This window comes from Cheilinus undulatus, linkage group 11, assembly GCF_018320785.1.
Source record: "Cheilinus undulatus linkage group 11, ASM1832078v1, whole genome shotgun sequence".
NCBI lineage: Eukaryota > Metazoa > Chordata > Actinopteri > Labriformes > Labridae > Cheilinus > Cheilinus undulatus.
The window spans coordinates 42,874,773-42,894,126 of record NC_054875.1 but is presented as its reverse complement, the minus strand read 5'-3'; the positions used below and the strand labels follow the sequence as shown (position 1 = coordinate 42,894,126).

At 39.9% G+C, this 19,354-nt stretch overlaps 1 protein-coding gene across 1 annotated transcript in view; it reads right to left on the bottom strand.

The window, feature by feature from the left end:
* Positions 1 to 19,354, bottom strand: part of LOC121517949 (formin-like protein 13) — an 86,739-nt gene that overhangs the window by 12,166 nt on the left and 55,219 nt on the right. Inside the window, exons 12-16 of the mRNA XM_041800073.1 lie at positions 12,537 to 12,689; positions 4,998 to 5,127; positions 4,855 to 4,887; positions 4,394 to 4,491; positions 1,450 to 1,533 (exon numbers count right to left, since the gene is read on the bottom strand). Of these exons, the coding sequence (XP_041656007.1) occupies positions 1,450 to 1,533; positions 4,394 to 4,491; positions 4,855 to 4,887; positions 4,998 to 5,127; positions 12,537 to 12,689 (498 nt within the window). The remainder of the gene's footprint in view (positions 1 to 1,449; positions 1,534 to 4,393; positions 4,492 to 4,854; positions 4,888 to 4,997; positions 5,128 to 12,536; positions 12,690 to 19,354) is intronic.

Below are 19,354 nucleotides of genomic sequence, written 5' to 3'. Positions count from 1 at the left end.
AGATAGAGGTATAGAAAAAAGAGAAGAGGGAGATGCAGACTGAAGATGGAAATGCCAAAAGAAGAGATAGAAGAAGAAAATTAAAAAAGGGGGAGATGGAAAAAAACAGAAAAGGATGATGTGAAAGAGAGAAGAAGGAGTTGCAGAATGAAGAGAGAGATACAGAAAGAGACGCCAAACAAGAGGAGGTGCAAAAAAATGAGAAGAAGTAGGTGCAGAAAACTAGAGATGTATTAGTATTCTTTGACCACAACTTTTCATTGTAACCACACATAAAAACAATAGTACAGTCATGCCTCTATCAATTATGCATCAGCTCCAAAACACCAACAATGGAAAGTAATGACATCAGAGAGTCATCCACCTTTACCTTCTCTGGACTTGATTGTGATTGCAATTCACTTTATACCAGTATCACCCATAAATCCCTCTCTTGCCTCGAACTATTTAGCCTCCTGATAATGCCAGAGTGAATAAACTGTCTGTTTTTGGGGGGAAAATTTCAGTACACGTGTTCACCAGGCTTCTGATGTGGAAAGCAAAGTATTTTGTCACACATGAATCAGGAACCAGCTTGAAGTAAAAACAATTAATTGGTCACCGCAGGGAATATTTTAACAGCAAAACAACCACCTCTCCACTGTAGTGGTTGTGATAACTTGATTTGCATTTGTTTTTTGAGTTTGCTTTTTTAAATGTAAAGCTAATTCCCTATGCATGACTTTTGCATGCTTTTAAAAATTTGTGCAATCATGTTTCTCCTTCTGAGAACATTTTCAGCCATTGCATTGACTTCATCCTTTCTGCTACTTTGTATGAATGCCTACTCTCACTGAAACTGCAGCAGCTGCTGCATGAGACTCCAAACATTGATATAAGAAAGATGCATGATATTTTTACATTTCTTTGAAAAATGGAAACAAACTTAATTTCTGCAGAAATCAACCACAGAACTTTGAGGTATGTGTCCTTTTTTCCTCATGTATTGCCTCTTATAAAAACACATCAGAAACCCACCAGGAGGGCTCTAACAGCTTCTCTTCCCAAAGTTTTCACAACCATTCATCGATGCCTCATATCAAGGGTCGAGATGAACTTGTCTCTCACACTTTCTGGCTACATGAGGGATTTGAAGTTGTTAATTAAGTAACCCAAAGAGTGTAGTATTTTCCAAAAGCTGCTTTCACTCATGTTTGCTGTTAAAGGATGCCAAGGCCACAGCTCCATGCTGCAGCATTGCGTCCTTGGGCAAGCCCTGAAGGACACCTATAGTGAAAAAGAAGTAACCTTGGGGACTTCTTACTCTGAAATATATGTACTTTCCCAGAGTAGAGAGGGAGATAACATGACAAATAATTGAAGAGGGCCATCCAGAGACTACTGGAACAGGGGGCAATCCATCTCTGAGGCTGTACAGAAGAGATATTGAAATAATAACTCAAGGATTACCAGTATGACAGAGTAGAGTTTCTTCATTTCCTCACACGTCTTCGTCAGTGCAGAAAGATCCGTGTTGTATTTCTCAATTGCCATCTGGGGAATAGAGAGAAGAAATAGAAACTCCCTGTGATTTTTTGCCATTATTTTGGTAGACCATGCCTCAAACTTTGTGGATATTTCCAAGAAGTTGAACTTGGCATTGCTCAAATTTAAACCAGAACAAAAACCCCTATGATATACATGTTAGGGTAAATAAACATGTTTTAAAAAGAGTACAGTGACATTCCACAGTGTATTTTTGCCCTTGGAAAAGCTACAAACCAAACAGAAAGTGTGATTCTATTTCTATTAACAATAAATGTGTTTGCTCGGAAGAATGGACAACTCAAGGCCTGATTTCTGGACATGTCTTACTCTGACCTTCTATAAAAAATGCCTGTAAACACTGTAGATTGCCAGTACAAGAAGCTCTTTATGTTACCATTTGTATGTTTATCGTTCTGTGGTGACCCCTTGTAGCCACTGATTGTAACAGGAAAAAAGCAGGAAGTCAGCTGATTAAGCTCAGTGCATTCAGAAGGTTTTCAGACCACTTCACTTTGTTAACTTAGAGGCCTAATGCTACAATCAGGTGTGTTGTGCTGACTTGGCTGTATGCTAAGGGTCACTGTCATTTTGGAAGGTGAACCTTCAGCCCAGTATAAGGTCCTGAGCAATACGGAACCAGTTTTCATTGAGGATATCTCTGCTCCATTCAGCTTTCTCTCAACCCTGACCAGTCTCCTGGTCCCTGTTGCTAAAAAGCACCCCCACAGCATGATGCTGCCGCCACCATGCTTCACTGTTGGGATTGTAATGTGCAGGTGATGAGTGGAGCTTGATTCCCTCCTGACAAAATGTTTACAATTGAGGCCAAACATCTTGGCTTCATCAGACCAGAGAATCTTGTTTCTCATAGGCTGAAAGTCCTTCAGGTGCTTCTTTGCAAACTCAAAGTGGGCTTTCACGTGTTTTGCACTGAGCTGAGGCTTTAGTCTAGTGACTCTGCCCCAAAGCCCCAAGCAGTGATGTTTGCCCTTCTGGAACTTTGTCCCATCTCCTGGCTCTGGCTATTATTTGAGCTGTAAGGCTTTGGGAGGTTAAATGTCTAAATTGTAATTTGTTTATTTGAGTTTCAGGAACAAAAACGAGAAAACAAATCATTTTTCAATATTTGATTTGGTTTTAAAAACAAGCCATTTTCCATTTATTTGTTATTCAATTATCGATTAAATATTAAAGAAGTAGTGAACACTAACATTTTTTCTCAGCTGAACACTGAGGTATCTGACTGAACTATGATAAAACACATCAGTGCAGGTGTTATTTCTGACATTTGCACCAAACTGATAAAAATCTGCATTTTATGGCCTCTCCTGCACCTGCACTGCCTCGGCTCCAAGGCAGCACAGGTGCAGGAGACAGGTAGTGCTCAGGACCACCACGGTCCATCACCACTCCACAGCCTACTTCAGGGGACTCCGGAGGGGAAAAAATCCTCCACCTTTAAAGATCGCTATGTGGATGCACTGCTGTGGGACTCTGTGTCACTTTCTGGCAAGGGGACGCTACTGTCACTCCCGCCTCATCTGGAAAACTTAGTCCTTTCACCTCCCACTTCTCAGTACCAAACTGCCCATTTTTTGTGCATTATTCAAAAGTCTGAAGTGGGCGGAGTTAGCTCTGAGCTAGGGGTTTACTTACACTTTAAATGAATGAATGATACAAGGATTCTATGGCCTCCTAAATCCAAGTAGTACATCATTGAGTAAGGGTGATTTTTGGCTTAAGTTGAAGAAAAACTGTCAAGGTGTTTGAAAATATTACATCCACAAAAATGGCCCTGACAGTAATGAATGAATATGAGGTGCTATAACTGCAATCATTCGCCTTTAATGTCCAAAATCAAATCAGTTTATCATGGGTCAGAGTGAACATTAGAGCAAATTTTGAAGGAACTCCCTGAAAGCACTCTTGAGATATCATCTTCACACACAGTGACTGAAAAGCAAAGGATGAATATGAGGCCCTAAAACACTATTCTATGACCTCCAAAATCCCATCAGTCCATCCTTGAGCTAGGAAGAACGCTTGTGCAAAGTTTAAAGAACACCCTCCTCGAGATAGAGCACCCACAAGAATGGCTTGTAAAGATGAACAGAGGTAGAGACGGCCTGTCTGAAAACATTATTCCTCCAGCCTCAGCCTTTACCAGCATAGAGGTATAAAAACGGCTGACGTTGGATGTGAGCTACTCATCTTTTAGACGGTTTAATGTTGACAAAGTAATCATATCTAGGCCATCTGCAATCAAATTTAAATGAAACATGATTTTATTAAGTGTGACTTTTATTAACTGTATATATCTCTTCACTGTTCTATTGCCTGGACTGCAGACTGCCATCATGAGGTAAAAATAGCATCATCAGTCCGGCTGTATCCTACTTCTTGCCAATAGATCTGTTAGAAACTGATGAAATCTGATGAAAAATGCTCAGAATAAACCTCACTGGGTGTCAAACTTTTAAACACTACTTTGAAACAGAAGAAAAGCTATATTGGATGTCTTTGGCGGAGCTTTTATTCTCTATTTTTTGCAGATTTATGGACTTGAGATACTGTCAGCTTTGCTAGGAGGGCTTTAATAATGTGTTTGAGGTCTGTGTGTATGCTTTTGGAAGAGGAAATCTTTAGTGCATGTTGGGGTAATGTATGTGATAGCATCCCCAATGGCCATTAAGCTTCCTCTAAAGCAGCAACATGCCAATAAAAGCAGAGAAGAAGAAGATCACAAGCTGAGAAAGCAGATAGGGAACAATGAGTGTGATCAATACTGTGTTTGTTTACAAGAAGACACATTGTACCTTTAAATGAATGTGTGAATAAATAATAAAAGCAAGATTAAGCGCTGCACCTTCAGGTCTTTGGAGAAGTTGGGGTGAAGAAGTCCAGGGTTTCTCTTCCTGGCAGCCTTTTTGTACTGAACGACTTTCTGTAGTTCATTCTTCAGGACTGAAAGAACACACAAACATCAGTTCCCATCCTTCATATCTGACCACTGAGGCAAATAGCTGCTTTAAATCAGCTGCTGTCTCCCGTGTGATCATGTGGAGTGTTGTATCCGTGCTTGTTGTAACTGTTTGTAAGTCATCATACAGACAATATATTGGACTGAGCCCATTTATTCCCCACAGGCAGCACTGTTTCAACACAGTATAGTGGAAGTGCAATTACAGAAGGAGCTAGTAAATGTTACTATCACAGCGCCGCACAGAAAAGCTTACGTTGGCACAAAAAAAGTCGGGTCAGTATTACAGTGATCTCAGCAGATTTGAGAGCAGTCTTCAAGCGCTGTAGTAAATCCGATCTACTCACCGTCTACTTCTGCGGTGAGGCCTTTGATGGAGGCTGTCCAAAAGAGACACACAAAGACAGAAAATACACTTAACAGGCCTCGATTGGAAAAGTACAACACAGCTTTCTCCCAGCTTTTTGATTAAATCTCGATTAGCACATACCTCCCGGGACAGTTTCAAATTCTGCCAGCTCCTGGGTAAAAGTGGCCAAGCACGGCTCGTGCAACATAATCTGCTCCACAAGGGCATGGAGCAAGGTGAAGTTCTTGTCTCTCCCACGGAGCTGCGAGAGCTGGGAATGGAGAGGAGAAAAAAACCCACAGTGAAACAAAAAGGGCACGGCCTGTACAAAGCTGTCCCCCGCCGATCAGCATGAGGACCTAAAGGAAGCAAGACAGATGTAAGCGGTGATATCTGCTCCTGTGTGCAGAGCTGAAAAATGCAGCTTCTTTACTCAAGGCCAGGGGAAGAATAGAGGGGCAAACACAGATCCTGTTTACTCATATAGGATGTTTCTTCTGTGACATACATTCATTGTTATTTCTAATCAACACATTTTGACCTTGGAGTTTCTGCTTAAAAGACTCACTTCATGTTCCCCTACTAGAGAAAATTGATTTGTTAATGGGTTCATGCTCATAAGTGCTTTCTTAATTCATCCATTGATTAATTTAACACATTTATTATAGAGACACAATGTGGCTTAAGCTGCATGTCATGATCCTTGGTTGCCATCCTTGGTAGTAATTCTTATTGACAATGAAGTCAACAGATAAGAGTGTACTCTTCTATGCTGTCAAAAATGTGTAAATACACTTACTATCAGCCACATTCACCTCATCAGTCCAGATAAAGCAGAAAATAAGGCCTGAGTTGGTTAATAGGTAGAAGTTGCTTGATCAAGTTTCTTAGAGTAATTTGCAGGAAAACTAATTTTTGAGATCTTTGAATTAAGATCTACGTCTTTATGCCATCCATCAATCCATTTTCTATACCGCTTATCCAGTTTGGGGTTGTGCTGTGATGCAGTCTATCCCAGCTGTTATTGGTCGAGAGGCAGGGTACACCCTGGACTGGTCGCCAGTCAGTCACAGGGCAAAGATGAGCAACCAGGCACATCTACAGCCAACTTAGAGTCACCAGTTAACCTAACTAGCATGCCTTTGGTGGTGGGAGGATACCAGAGTACCCGGAGAGAACCTATAAATGCACGGGAAGAACATGCAAACTCCGCACAGAGAGGCCCTGACTGGGAAGTGAACCTTCTTGCTGTGAAGCAACAGCGCTAATCTCTGGGCCAATATGCAGCCTGTGTTTCTCACTGCATTGCAATTTTTTGCACTTGAGATGGTGCAGAGATGCTCTGCACCAGATTATAGCTTTCTAGCTAATTTCCATCTGCAGTCCCTGTGGCAGTCAAAAGAGAAAATAAGGTATAGATATAAAGTGCATTTACAGTACAGAAAGTGCATTAAAGCATAGGAAAATACACTGCCTGGCCAAAAAAGAAAGTCGCCACCTGGATTTCACTTAGCAAATAGGTACCAGCCTCCTATTGGATAATTACTGCCTGGGCATTTATCTTTCAGCTGGCACCAAGTTATTTAACCCCAGCTGATGCAATGAGTAACTTCTCATTTCTTGAACAATGGATTTTTTCTTCCCTAATGGCACAGGCATATTCCAAGATGACAATGCCAGGATTCATCGGGCTCAAATTGTGAAAGAGTGGTTCAGGGAGAATGAGACATCATTTTCACACATGGATTGGCCACCACAGAGTCCAGACCTTAACCCCATTGAGAATCTTTGGGATGTGCTGGAGAAGGCTTTGCGCTGTGGTCAGACTCTCCCATCTTTAATATTAAAATTAATGCAACACTGGATGGAAATAAATCTTGTGACACTGCAGAAGCTTATTGAAACAATGCCACAGTGAATGTGTGCTGTAATCAAAGCTAAAGGTGGTCCAACGGAATAGAGTGTGTGACCTTTTTTTGGTGGTGACTTTTTTTTTTTTGGCCAGGCAGTGTACATTCTCTGCTCTGCCAGCGCTCCAGCAGTCAGGAGCCCTTCGCAGCAGATACACTGGACTTCTATTTCTGCCGGGTGCTGTAGACCTGCGCATAAATTCAGCACGGAGCAGATTGAATGGGTTAGGAAGTTTTACGGAAACCAAATTAATATATCCGGTTAAATTTCCAAATTAAATGCTCTATGTTAACGCCAGACAATTGCCAGACCATATTTCCTTTCATTACATCCACAAAAGGTAGTAATGGGGCGTAGCAGAGCCTGTGGTCTACAGGTTGGAGGAGCAGGAGGAAGCACATGTATTCATAAGGGTTACTGACCTATGGTATAAGCACAAAAATTCATATGAAAGGACAAAACAGAAACAAAACAAAGCAAGGTAATCCTACTCCTGCAGTTCAGTTTATGGCACTTTTGACACAGTCGGTGGGTTTTGAGGGACGGCGGGGCACGCAGTCAAACTGCAGCGCAGCCAAGATGGACTGGAGACGTATCTGGTGTATTTTACACGCTCCAACGTTCATTTCACCGCAATAATAAAAGCAATCTGTATCAACTTATTCTTGCAAAGAACAAAACATCCACTTGTTAAGAAAGATTCTGATGTTTTATAAATGCATTTGGTTTATGCTTTTAAAACTTTGTTTTCTTTGTGCTCATAATCACCAATATTTCAAATGGATAAGTGAAGAGAGGGGCCACATGTAGCCACCTATGGCCCATCCCTGGCATGTTTGGCTTTAATTCACCAAACTAGTCTAAACAGATTAAAAATCAATGACAATCGGTTATTATGTCAGTTTCACTGTTAAGAAGCAGCAAATGGTTATAGAGGGCTGTCTGAAATCAATGCATACCTGTGATGCTGATCCAGGATCAGGGCCTATTTGGTGGACCATTTATATACGTGTGGCTCTGGAGCCACATGTGGTTCTTTTGTTATGATTTGTGGCTCCTTCATGTCTTAATTTGAAATATTATTCCCCCAGGAAACCTTTAAAAAAGGAAACTTTGACCTCTGAAATTATCCATTGCAAATAGCATTAATCAGTTTGTTTCCCACACTTATACAGTACGCTTTAATTTTCAAACTTAATTGTCAACAGTTTGTCACAATTAGGCTCTTTGGTTGAGAGGGGTTGAGTAACACTGATTAATAGTGTTACTAGTTAGCAGTGGTAGCACCAGTTGGTGCTGCTCTCATATGATAGTGTTAAATTGTAATAATGAATCTACAATTCATGCCATGCCTCTGCTGCGGGTACCAAATGCTTAAAATGCTGAAGGGATCTCTTTAATCCTGAGATGAACACCTGTAGGCACTTGTTTCATAGTTTAGAGATCTAACACCCATACATAGACGAGACAAACAGGAAGTACTGATGTTCACATGTAAAAACAGGAGTCAAAAACACCTTGGGAAGCCTTGATTCATTTTTCTTCAGAGTAGCCGTCTATTCATTTTCTGAGAGTGTCCCTCAAGCAGCAACAGTTTACTATTCTCAATTAGACCTGGAAACCCCTCAGAGGGAACACAAGGGCCCGGCTTCATTAAAAGGAGCAGAGGACGTTTTTACTTCTGTGCCGAGAGCACGGCCCCCGAAACCATCCCAGCAGAGAGACTTCCACACAAAAGAGAGGTTCAAACTTCATTCAGAGAAAGGCAGAAAATACACCTAACACTTCCAGCAAGTAGCAGACCTTAAGAGCAGGAGTTCAACGGTTTGGGAAATAAGCTTTATCTCTTTCTAGCCGAGCGTTAGATAAGAAGATTGGCCCACTCTTTTAACTACTCAGAATAAAGGAGGCTAAAGCTGGTGGATGGTTAGCTCAGCTTAGCACAATGCCTAGAAAAAGGAGAAAGAAGGTAGAGTTGTTTAACAAACCAGTGCATTATTACGGCGTGTTTGTTCCCTCTTTATCAATGTGTGAAAACAAAAGGGGTTTGCAGTGATTATGTGATGAACTTTCCAAAGTCTTAAGTGCATGCCTACTCTTAAACTTTTAATAACAAAAGGGCCTCTCAAAGGAGAAAAATCCCTGTCCAGATTAGTATTTAAGCACAGTTCCTGAACTAATCTTTGCCCAAATTAACTAGAGATTCAAACTGCATATGCACATAGAAAAGTGTGTCTGTGTACACAAGCCTGTATTAAGCAGGATGTAGAACCAAAAAAGATGGGACATGTTAGAAATTTTAAATAGCATGCAGTGATTGCAAATCTCATAAACTCATATTATTTATTCAAAAATTAAGATTAACAACATATCAGATGGTGAAACTAAGACATTTTACTATTTCATGAAAAATAAATGCTTATTTTAATTTGATGGCAGCAACACATTAGGAAAAAATAGGAATGGGGCAGCAATAGGCTGGAAAGTAAGTGGTACTAATAAAAAAACAGCTGCAGGAGTATTTGAAACTAATTAGGTTAATATGCAACAGGTCTGTAGCATGACTGGGTATAAAAGGAGCACTTCAGAGAGGCAGAGGCCTCAGACGTAAAGATGGGCAGAGGTTTGCCAATCTGCGAAAAACTGCATCTAATAGTCATGGAGCAATTTCAGAAAAGTGTTCCTCAATGTTAAATAGCTAAGACTTTGTATATCCCAGCATCTACAGTCCATAATATCGTTAAAAGATTCAGAGAAATCTCTCTGTTCAAGGTACAAGGCTGAAGGTCAATACTGGATGCTCATGATATTCAGGCCTCAGGCAGCACTGCATTAAAAACAGGTATGATTCTGTGCTGGAAATCCCTAACCTTCCTTGTTTTTCACTGGTGAATCCATCTTGTTAAGCTCCCATCTGAACCGTTTGGGCCTAATTCGAAATTGACCAATCAGTGTCGAGGGGCAGTACTTTCAGGTGCAGCAGAGTCATGACGTAAACAAGCAGCAGCAAGAGCTGGTGCAGTTATGGAGGAAGAGATTAGCGTGGATGCTGCTAAAGCGTAAGTTTTTATCAGAACTTGACAACATTTCTTCATTAAAAGAAGAACAAAGAACAGCAGTGAGTTGTTTTCTTTTCAAAAACGACAAAAGTCGAGTACTACATGTCTATAGTCGCCATGTTTTGTGTTATTCCACAGTAGCTGCGTACGCGCAGCTCTACAGCAGCTACGTCACGTGTTTTGTTGCTCTTATTGGCCCGTAGAGATGTGACAGACAGAAAGTTCATCCAATCACACACCGAGTTTTTTTCAAAGCCTCTGCCTTTTCTCAGACGTTTCCTATTGAAGCTTTCCCAGATGAATGTGTGAAACAAATCCATCTGGTGTGTCAGGTTAGGAAATCCCTGCATGGGCTCAGAAACACTTGCAGAAATTACTGTCTGTCAACACAGTTCATTGTGCCATCCACAAATCCAGGTTACAGCTTCTTCTCTGAGCCAAAACTCATTTAAATAGGACTGAGGGGGAAAAAGGAAAACTCTTCTGTGGTCAGATAAATTTGTAGTTCTGTTTGGAAACCACAAACGCCATGTCCTTTAGACTTAAGAGGAGAGGGACCATTCAGCTATCAGTGCACACTTCAAAAGCCTGCATCTCTGATGGTATGGGGTTGCATGAGAGCCTATGACGTGGGCAGCTTTCACAGCATATCAATGCTTAAAGTACACAGAGGTTTTAGAGCAACATATGCACTCATCCAGACAATGTCTTTTTCAAGGAAGGCCTTATTTCAGCAAGACAATGCTAAACCACAAGCTGAATCCATCATAACAGAATGGCTTTTCAGTGGAAGAGTCCAGGTGCTGAATTGGCCTGCCTTCAGTCCAGACCTTTCACTAATAGAACATCTGGTGCAGGGCTGGACTGGCAATCTGGCATACAGGGTATTTTCCTGGTGGGCCACCATAGTTTGGAGCCAGTAGGAGTTTTTCTATTGTACTTCTACTGGAGTAAGAATATTGTGTCTCTCATGTGCACCTCTGACATAAAGAGTCATTGGAAAAGTAAAAGCACATCAAATGAGAGCCAGCCACCCAGAGCAGTTTCAGTCCCAGAGCAGTTTCAATAATAAATGATAATTGCGCCTAAATGCAAAACAGAAGTTTAATCTGATTTTATTTTGAAAGGTTTTTGTGTCTGTTTCCATTCTGAGATACGTGGCATGTCAGATGAATGGGCTGTGAGAGCGGCCGTCAGAGATAAAAGGTTTGCAATCTTGATGAATATACAAGATGATTTCCTAAATTTGCTTGAAAATCCCCTAAAACATTAAGGCAAATTCACTCCAAAAAATCTAATCAAATTCCACATTATACATGCATTTCTATTTCAATGCCTGAAAATGTTCTAATATATTCCCCTAAGCAGCAAAAACAAATTTTGAAATTTCCATGAAAAATGCAAAAAAAAAAAAAAAAACCCAAATACCCAGTTTCCCCTACAATTAAACTTTCCAAAACATACCGATACTGTATATCCCCAAAATGTACATGAAATTACTTGAAAATGTGCACATAAAATCCCTAAGACGTTCAAATTCTTAAAAATTTCCTGACTATAGTAAATTCTCTAAACAGGTCAAGTAATATTATTGAACTTCAATGGACATTCTAGACAATTATGTCATAAATTCTAACAGCAGAAAGTATTACTATGTTGAAGGAAAGCCAAAATATCTGTCCTCATGTGTACATTCAGAGTGTTAGGACGTTAAATCACATCAAATAATGAACTTTTTCACGATATTCCAATATTTTGAGACAGTGTAAATTTCGTCGACTAAATATACAACTAAAAATGTGGACAGCCTTTTTTCCATGACAAAAACTAGACTAAGACTAGCAATAATAGATCTGTACTGACTAAAACTGACAAAAACTAAGTTTATTTTTCATCAAGATGACAAAGACTAGACTAAAAAGTAATGTAGTTTTTTTTCCTGACACTCAAAATTTATAATTTTTCTCCACTGTTGGTAAATCTGTCAAAAAACAATGCATCTGTAGCTAGTCTGCCTCTCAGCTGTAGAAAGTAGGGACCCCAGGTTTGGCAGGGTGCAGAGAACACACTACCATGATTTGGTACCAGATTTAGGCAAGAAAATAAATGCTTGGACTGAAAGTAAAGACGAAAATGTGAGGACTTTTTATGGACTAGAAGTAGACTAAAATGTTTTGAGTTTCCGTCAGCTAAAACTTGACTAAAACTAAAAGGATAGAAATGATTAAAACTAAACTAAAATGCATTTCATTTAAGGACAAAAACTAAGACTAAAATTAAAAATAGCTGCCAAAATTAACACTGTTTTGAGACAAATCAGGTTTTGGATGGACTTGTGAGAGGTATAAATACTCACATTTACTAAAGCATACAAGCTTCCCTTTCAAAGTCAAAGTGTTCATTAAATAAAGTAGAAAATGGGCTCAAACATTTTGCTTTTATCAAAGCTCTGACTGACAGTGGTTAATGAATGTTCACATCTAAGAGATTCACAAACCAACGACCACACTCTGTGAAGCCAGGCAGTGACATGAAACCACACATCTAACAGAAAAATAAAACCGGGGTGAATCTGAACAACTGCTGCCAAAAAGACATGAGAGAGGGTTGAGAGGATGTAGAGACGGCCTGCCGTGTATATCAATGAGTAGTCTTATTAGCCTACTGCTGCAACTCAATCAAAGGTCAGGAAAGAGCAGAAGAGTCGTACTTTAGTTAAGGAGGAGAGGCGGAATCCCTTGGCCTTTTCCTTCCTGGCGTTCTCGTTGAGGTAATTGCCGATGGCGAGGAGGTACTCCAGCACGGAAACAAATGACCTGCAGTTGTTCAGCTGCGTGCACATTCTGATCTTCTGGTTAATCAGCTGGAAGACAAACACAGGGGCACAGAGCAGAGTCATTTTGTTCTGTAATCCAACCACACACCAGCTCTAGCTTTCATTTCCTCCTCACAACAACTGTGAAATTTAAGTGGAATAAAGCTTGTTTAGGAAGTCTGCGTGCCGATAAAGCGTAGACACAAATAACTGAGGGCTTTAGTAATTTACATTAGAGCGATAAAAAGCCATCTCACAGTCCCTCATTTGACCTAAAAATGAATAATCACGGCCTGGTTGTTTGAGGAGATTATTATGATAGCATGCAATTAATTCAGACACATATTTCCCTTAAGATTATTGTACATTTCCCCTGCAGCCCGCTCTAAACAGACCCTGTCTCATATAAATCTTACTGAAAAGAAATAGATAGGGGATTAAATGTTATCCAGTGATTCGTCTGAGCAGAAAAGACGTGATGTTGAGGAAATCACAGTCCTTGACAGAGAGTTAACTTTGCAGAGGAAGGTGTGTGCCAGCTTGCAAAAACACCTTCACCATATGCTCCTTTTTATAAGAATAACTTTCTCAAAGCTGCCACTACCGCAGACTTAAATAACAGAGGAGATGAAGATGTCTGGCTCAATCTTTCATTGGTTTTGTTTGCTCTGGATCAGCTTAAACAAATGAATGCAGCTTCAATTAAAAATACTTTAATAGCTCAGCCGGGATGTGAGAGAAAGGGTTTTTGCAGTGCCATTTCATTCAGTGTTTAAGTTAAATTTAATTTAATCGAAACTTAAACTACTTCCAGGAGTTATATGCCTCTGTGAGGAATATGATGGCAGGACTGTGACAGTACAGTGATAAGAAGAGGAGATCTAGTGGTTTCAGAGTAGAAATCTTATGATAAAGAGATGACAGAGAGAGCAATGAACCTGACCTTTGACCCCGAGAATATCAACCTTGAGTCAGAGTGGACATGTGTGAAAACTTTGAAGAATATCTGGCAAGCATTCTTGAGATATTGCTTTCACAAGGTGGAGATGAACATGATGTACTATGACCTTAAACTTTGACTTAAAATCTCCAAAATCTAAAAAGTTTATATCTCAGTCACGGTGGAAATTAATGCAAAGTTTAAAAAAAAAAAAACGAAACCACAATCAATTAAACTGTAAATTAATCTACACTCAGTGACACATCATGAAAAGTGAAAACAGAATTTGGACATTTTTGCAAATTTATCAAAAAGAAAAAAAATCACATTGACATACAGATTCAGACTTTTCCCAAGAGCATAGCATCCATAATTCTCAAATGGAAGAATTTCGGCACAAACAGGAGTCTCCAAGAGCTGATCCCGGCCAAACTGAGCAATCAGGGGAGGAGGGCCTTAGTAAGAGAGGTGGCCAGGAACCCTATGGTCACTCTGACCGAGAGCCAGAGATCGTGTTCAGCAGAGGTGTCCCGGTACACCAGAAAAAGTTGCTGGGGTGAAGATTAGAAGTGGTGGTACTGTGTGCCAGTGTTCTGGCCCACTTAAAGCAGTGCACATCACAAATTAAAACAAAACCACTTGCTCCCAGCTCCCACAGCCAATCACAGCTCTTTGTCTCAACACAGCTGTCATTAATGTATCTATCCATATGAACGTTTCTAGCCATGCACTCCTTGAAATGTCAAAGCCTGCTGCTTGACTAACTTAGGGAGAATCTTTTGAGCAGAGCCTTTTCCTCCAAGTAAAACTGTTTATCCACTTTGCAATAAAATGGTAAAATGTATGATGAGAGTGATCCTGACTGAACTGATTAAAATGAATGTTATCATGGAGAAGACTGTGTTTATGGTCAATACTGCAGCCAGTCAGTAGGCAGACTCTATTTTTTGGCCTCACTCTCAGGCATCTGCTGCCCTGTCCATTCTTATATAGTTTGTGCACCAAACTTAACTCCTTAAAGCAGGGATGTCAAACTTAATCACAGCAGGAGCCGAATTCTGAATTTGGGTCCAACCTGAGGGCCGAGCAGGGTACCAAATTTAACCAAAAACTGTCAACCTCATTTTCACCTGCAATGAATTATGGGTGGAAAAACCTTAGCACTGATGATACAGAATTTTGAAAGTGAAATGGTCAAAATGGTACATTTCAAGGCTCAAAATCTGAGTTAAAAATTCAAAACGATTAGCTCACAAGGTTCAAAACATGGCATTTAAAGTCAAAATAATGTTTATAAAGGCAAATATATGAGATAGAAAGTTGGAATCATGATTATTAACAGTCAAAATATGAGATAAATTCAAAGTCATCAGTTTAAAATTTTAAAGCATGAGAAAAACATTTAAATTTTGAGTTTTAAAGGTCAAAATATTACTCAAAATTTAAAATTGAGGATCTAAAGGGTCAAATTATGATATAAAAGTCAAAGTAAGGAGCAAAAAATGTCAAAACATGGGAAAAAAATCTGTAATCATGAGTTTAAAAGTTTAAAATATTACTTAAAAATTTAAAATTGAGGATCTGAAAGGTCAAAAAATAAGATAAAAAGTCAAAATTGTGAATTGAAAATGTCAACATATAAAATAAAAAGTCAAAACCAAAACTTTGCATCATAACTGTGAGACCACATTCCTGACTTTTTATCATGGGCCGGATTTGGCCCCCGGGCCTTATGTTTGACACCCCTGCCTTAAAGCCTTCTCACTGTAAGCATGATACTTAGATCCAACTGGAATCCATCAGTTTAAAGTTTATGCAGAAATTATATCCATGCGCACAATGGGAGAAAGTTTCTCGACTATCTCTCAAGCTGTTGTGAGACTTGGTTGTATGACTTTAGCAGAGCGATGTTTTCTGCTTCACTCTCAAAATCTGTTATCTTACAGAAGCTAAAGAAACTCTATCCTCTGGTGCATTTTTACTTAAAGTAGAAAAAGGGCTTGTGATTAAAAAGTATGTGAATGTGCTGTGGTTTTACCATTCAGTCTGCCTACATCACATCTTCAGGAGATGCCTTCCTGTCTTCTGCATCGCTGGCTTTGCTCCTGAGCCTTTGACTCTTCTATTTATATTTGGAAATGGTTTCTCACAGAGCACAGCAAACAGTTTAAAGACAGGGCTGGGTGGAAAATGCAGAGTACAGCCCGTCACCCTGGCAGTGAAAGTTTGCACCTAAGAGCACATTGTAGGTGAAAATCCTCCCTAAGGTGGTTACTTCTCCATTTTCTCTCCTTCAGCCCGGTCTGTCAGGTGGCGAGTAAATCCTCCTAAATGTTCAGGCTTTAAAAAGTCTGTCTTGTCAGAGAATCGAAGGATTTAGAGTATTCTGCCAGAGACGACCCTAACCTCTCCATGTTTGAAGGCATTGTGTTGTGAAACAGTGACACACTACACTGAGGACTGCAGATTAAGAAGAGGCATGCTCTTGTCAGGGAGAGCCCCTGCAAATGCCACAGTTTGATGGAAAAATGACCGTTTTTTAATATCTCTGAGTTATAACAAAGTAGAAAGAGGAAAAAAATCACAGAGAAAAAGCGCAGAACAAATTGAAACTTAATGAAATTGCTAATCTTTCTTGTCGAGTCATCTAGCAGAGCGCACGATATGTTTGTCTCCTAGTCTTAGACAAAGAAAAATTGCTGTCACAGTCAATGGATTACGAGGCCATCATTCTTATCCATTGTTTCTCTTGCTTCACAGACAGTCAGCAGACAAGAGATTAGGACCGAGGCACTGATGCTGAAAGGAACAGAAGCTTCAGAGAATCACATAAAAAAAGAAAAAAATAAAAGACAAAGGAGCTGGGAGGTATTCTTGTCTGACTGCAATATCTTCACAGCCTGCAGTCCCCGATGCCAATAAACAGAAATCCTCTATAGGAGTATTAACGATTAGTCTGACTAATGTCAGCCTGGAATGTGAGGGTGCTGCTACTGCAAAAGTCTGACACATCTGGCTCTAAAAGAAAGATTAACACTTAAATAACCACAATTAACTACAGATACTCTGACTTTTTATCATCTATTTGCATATAAAATGAAATTATCTGGGGCAAAAGGAAATGTAAGTTGGGGATCGACTGTAAGATAACCCTAAAATTGTGATAACTTACATCAAAAGGGAAAAACTACATATTAATAGCACTTTTCATACATGAACTCCTGATTTCCTTTTTTTTAATTTCAATAAGACAGTTGCTAAAATCCTGAGCTGGCTGCTTATATATAGTGTCTTCCGAACCCTCTTCACTTTTGTGTATTTTGTTAGGTTGCAGCCTGGTGTTACAGTCAAAAAATTTCATTTTTTTTCCCATTAATCTACACTTAGTAACCCATCATGACAAAGTGGAAACAGAGTTTTAGAAAATTTTGCAAATTTATTAAAATTACGTATTCAGACCCTTTGCAAAAACCCTTGAAATCTGACTTGGGTTCCTCCCATTTCTCTTGGTCTTTGCTGAGATGTTTCTACACCTTGATTGGAGCCAACCTGGGGTAAATTAAATAGAATGGATATGATGACTCACAGCTGGCAATGCATGTAAAAAACCAAGCCATGAGCTTAAAGACAGGATTGTTGCAAGGCATAGATCAGAGGAAGGCTTCAAAAAAGTTTCTCCTGCACTGAAGATTCCCAAGAGCAGTAGCCCCCATAATTCTCAAATGGAAGAAGTCTGGCACAACCAGGAGCAATTGGACGAGATGGGCCTTAGTAAGAGAGGTGACCAATAACCTGATGGTCAGACAAAGTCTTAGAAGGACAACCACCAGAGCGGTGCTTCACTGATCTGAGCTTTATGGTAAAGTAGCTAGACGGAAGCCTCTCCACGAAAACACATGAAAAGTCCACTTGGAGTTTGCAAAAAAGCAAAAGTATGAAGGAATTTCAGATTGTAAGAACCAAGATTCTCTGGTCTGATGAAACAAGATTAAACTGTTTGGCCTCAGTTCTAAATGTTGTGTCTGGAGGAAACCAGGCACTGCTCATCACCTGCACAATGCCAGATCAATAGTGAAGCATGGTGGTGGCAGCATCATGCTGTGGGGATGTTTGTCAGCAGTAGGAACTGGAAGACTGGTGAGGGTTGAGGGAAAACTAAATGGAGTAAAGTACAGAGATATCCTCAGTGAAAACCTGTTCTGCAGTGCTCGGGACTTCAGACTGGGCTGAAGACAATGACCCTAAGCACACAGGCAAGACACACAGGGATGGCTTAGGGACGACTCGGTGAATGTTCTAGAGTGGCCCAGTCAGAGCCCTGACCTGATCCCTATCAAAAATCTCTGGAGACCTGAAAATGGCTGTCCAATGACTGTCCCCATCCAACATGACAATATATGAGAGGGTTTAAATCCCCCAATCCAGGTGTGCAAAGCTTGCTATATCATATTCAAAAAGAGTCATGGCTGTAATTGCTGCTAAAGGTGCTTCAGCTATGTATTGAGTAAAGACTGAGTACTGAGCACTGACCATGAAGGAGGCCTAAATACTTTCTGAATGCTCTGTATGCTTCACAACTTTCAAATAAGTTTTTGTTTGACATTTAGAGGCATGCTCTTTTATCTGCTAAGGTGCTCTCATGGTGCTGAAAGGTGCACTGATGAACAATCCAGTTGTACCATGGGCTCGTACATGTGGGTTTTGTTAAATTAAGGTGCCCCCTTTTGGACGTTTGATTTATGGTCATCCTCTATTGATGTGAATCATACAAAATGTAATTAACTGACACAAAATAGCAACCTCAGTTGTTGAAAACTGGCTGCATTTATTGATATCCTGACATCACCTGGGCTTTAATATAACATATTTGTGAGAAGTTGAGATGTTCTGATGTCTGAATAGCAGGGAAATATTCAGCAAAAACCGAGGTGAGCTGGTGTGCAAGGTTAGGGATGTTCTTTATCTCTTTAACCGTGCATGGCTGGTGTGCAGTCATGCACGAAAAGAAGCTGCTCCACACTCTTTTCAGCTCACTTCAATGGCTGTTGCTGCTATTTTGAAAGTACAGTGAATGCATCTGAATACATCACAAGCATCAATATAAAAATAAAAACTGTCATCAGAGTGAGTCACCCGGTAACACTTTGTTTTAGTGCACCCTAATTACCTGATAATCCTTTGGTAATAAGTGGTCATTTCCCAAAAGAAAGGTTGTAATAACCTTGTAACAACACATTTCTAGCTATGCATGCATTAAGTAATAAATTAAGCTCAGCTTTAGTTCATGCAGGACACGGTAGTCATACTACCAGCCATGATCAGCTGATGGACAGCTGATCCAAATTTTTTATCTATTTATTTGACTTTATTTAACCAGGAAAAATCTGCATTGAGATTAAAAGTCTCATTTACAACGGTGTCCTGACAAAGACAGACACAAAAAACAAAGCAATTACAATCATAGAGATACCAAATCTGAGTCACAGATCAGAAAGTCATCAGTTGATACATCTACAACCTGACACATTATCCTCTAATGCCATCAATCTACCTTTAAAAAGATTAAAGGAGACTTGCTCCTCAAATAAGTTCTCCTGAAGAAGATTCCAGGCTGCAGGAGCAGCGTACCTGAAACTCCTTTTACCCATCTCAAGACAGAATTATTGACTCACAGCTCCCACGTCCAATCACAGTTCTTTCTTTCAACACAGCCGTGTATTTAAATATGATGCACTTCTCACTAATCCCTGCTTGCATAAATGTTGATGCACTA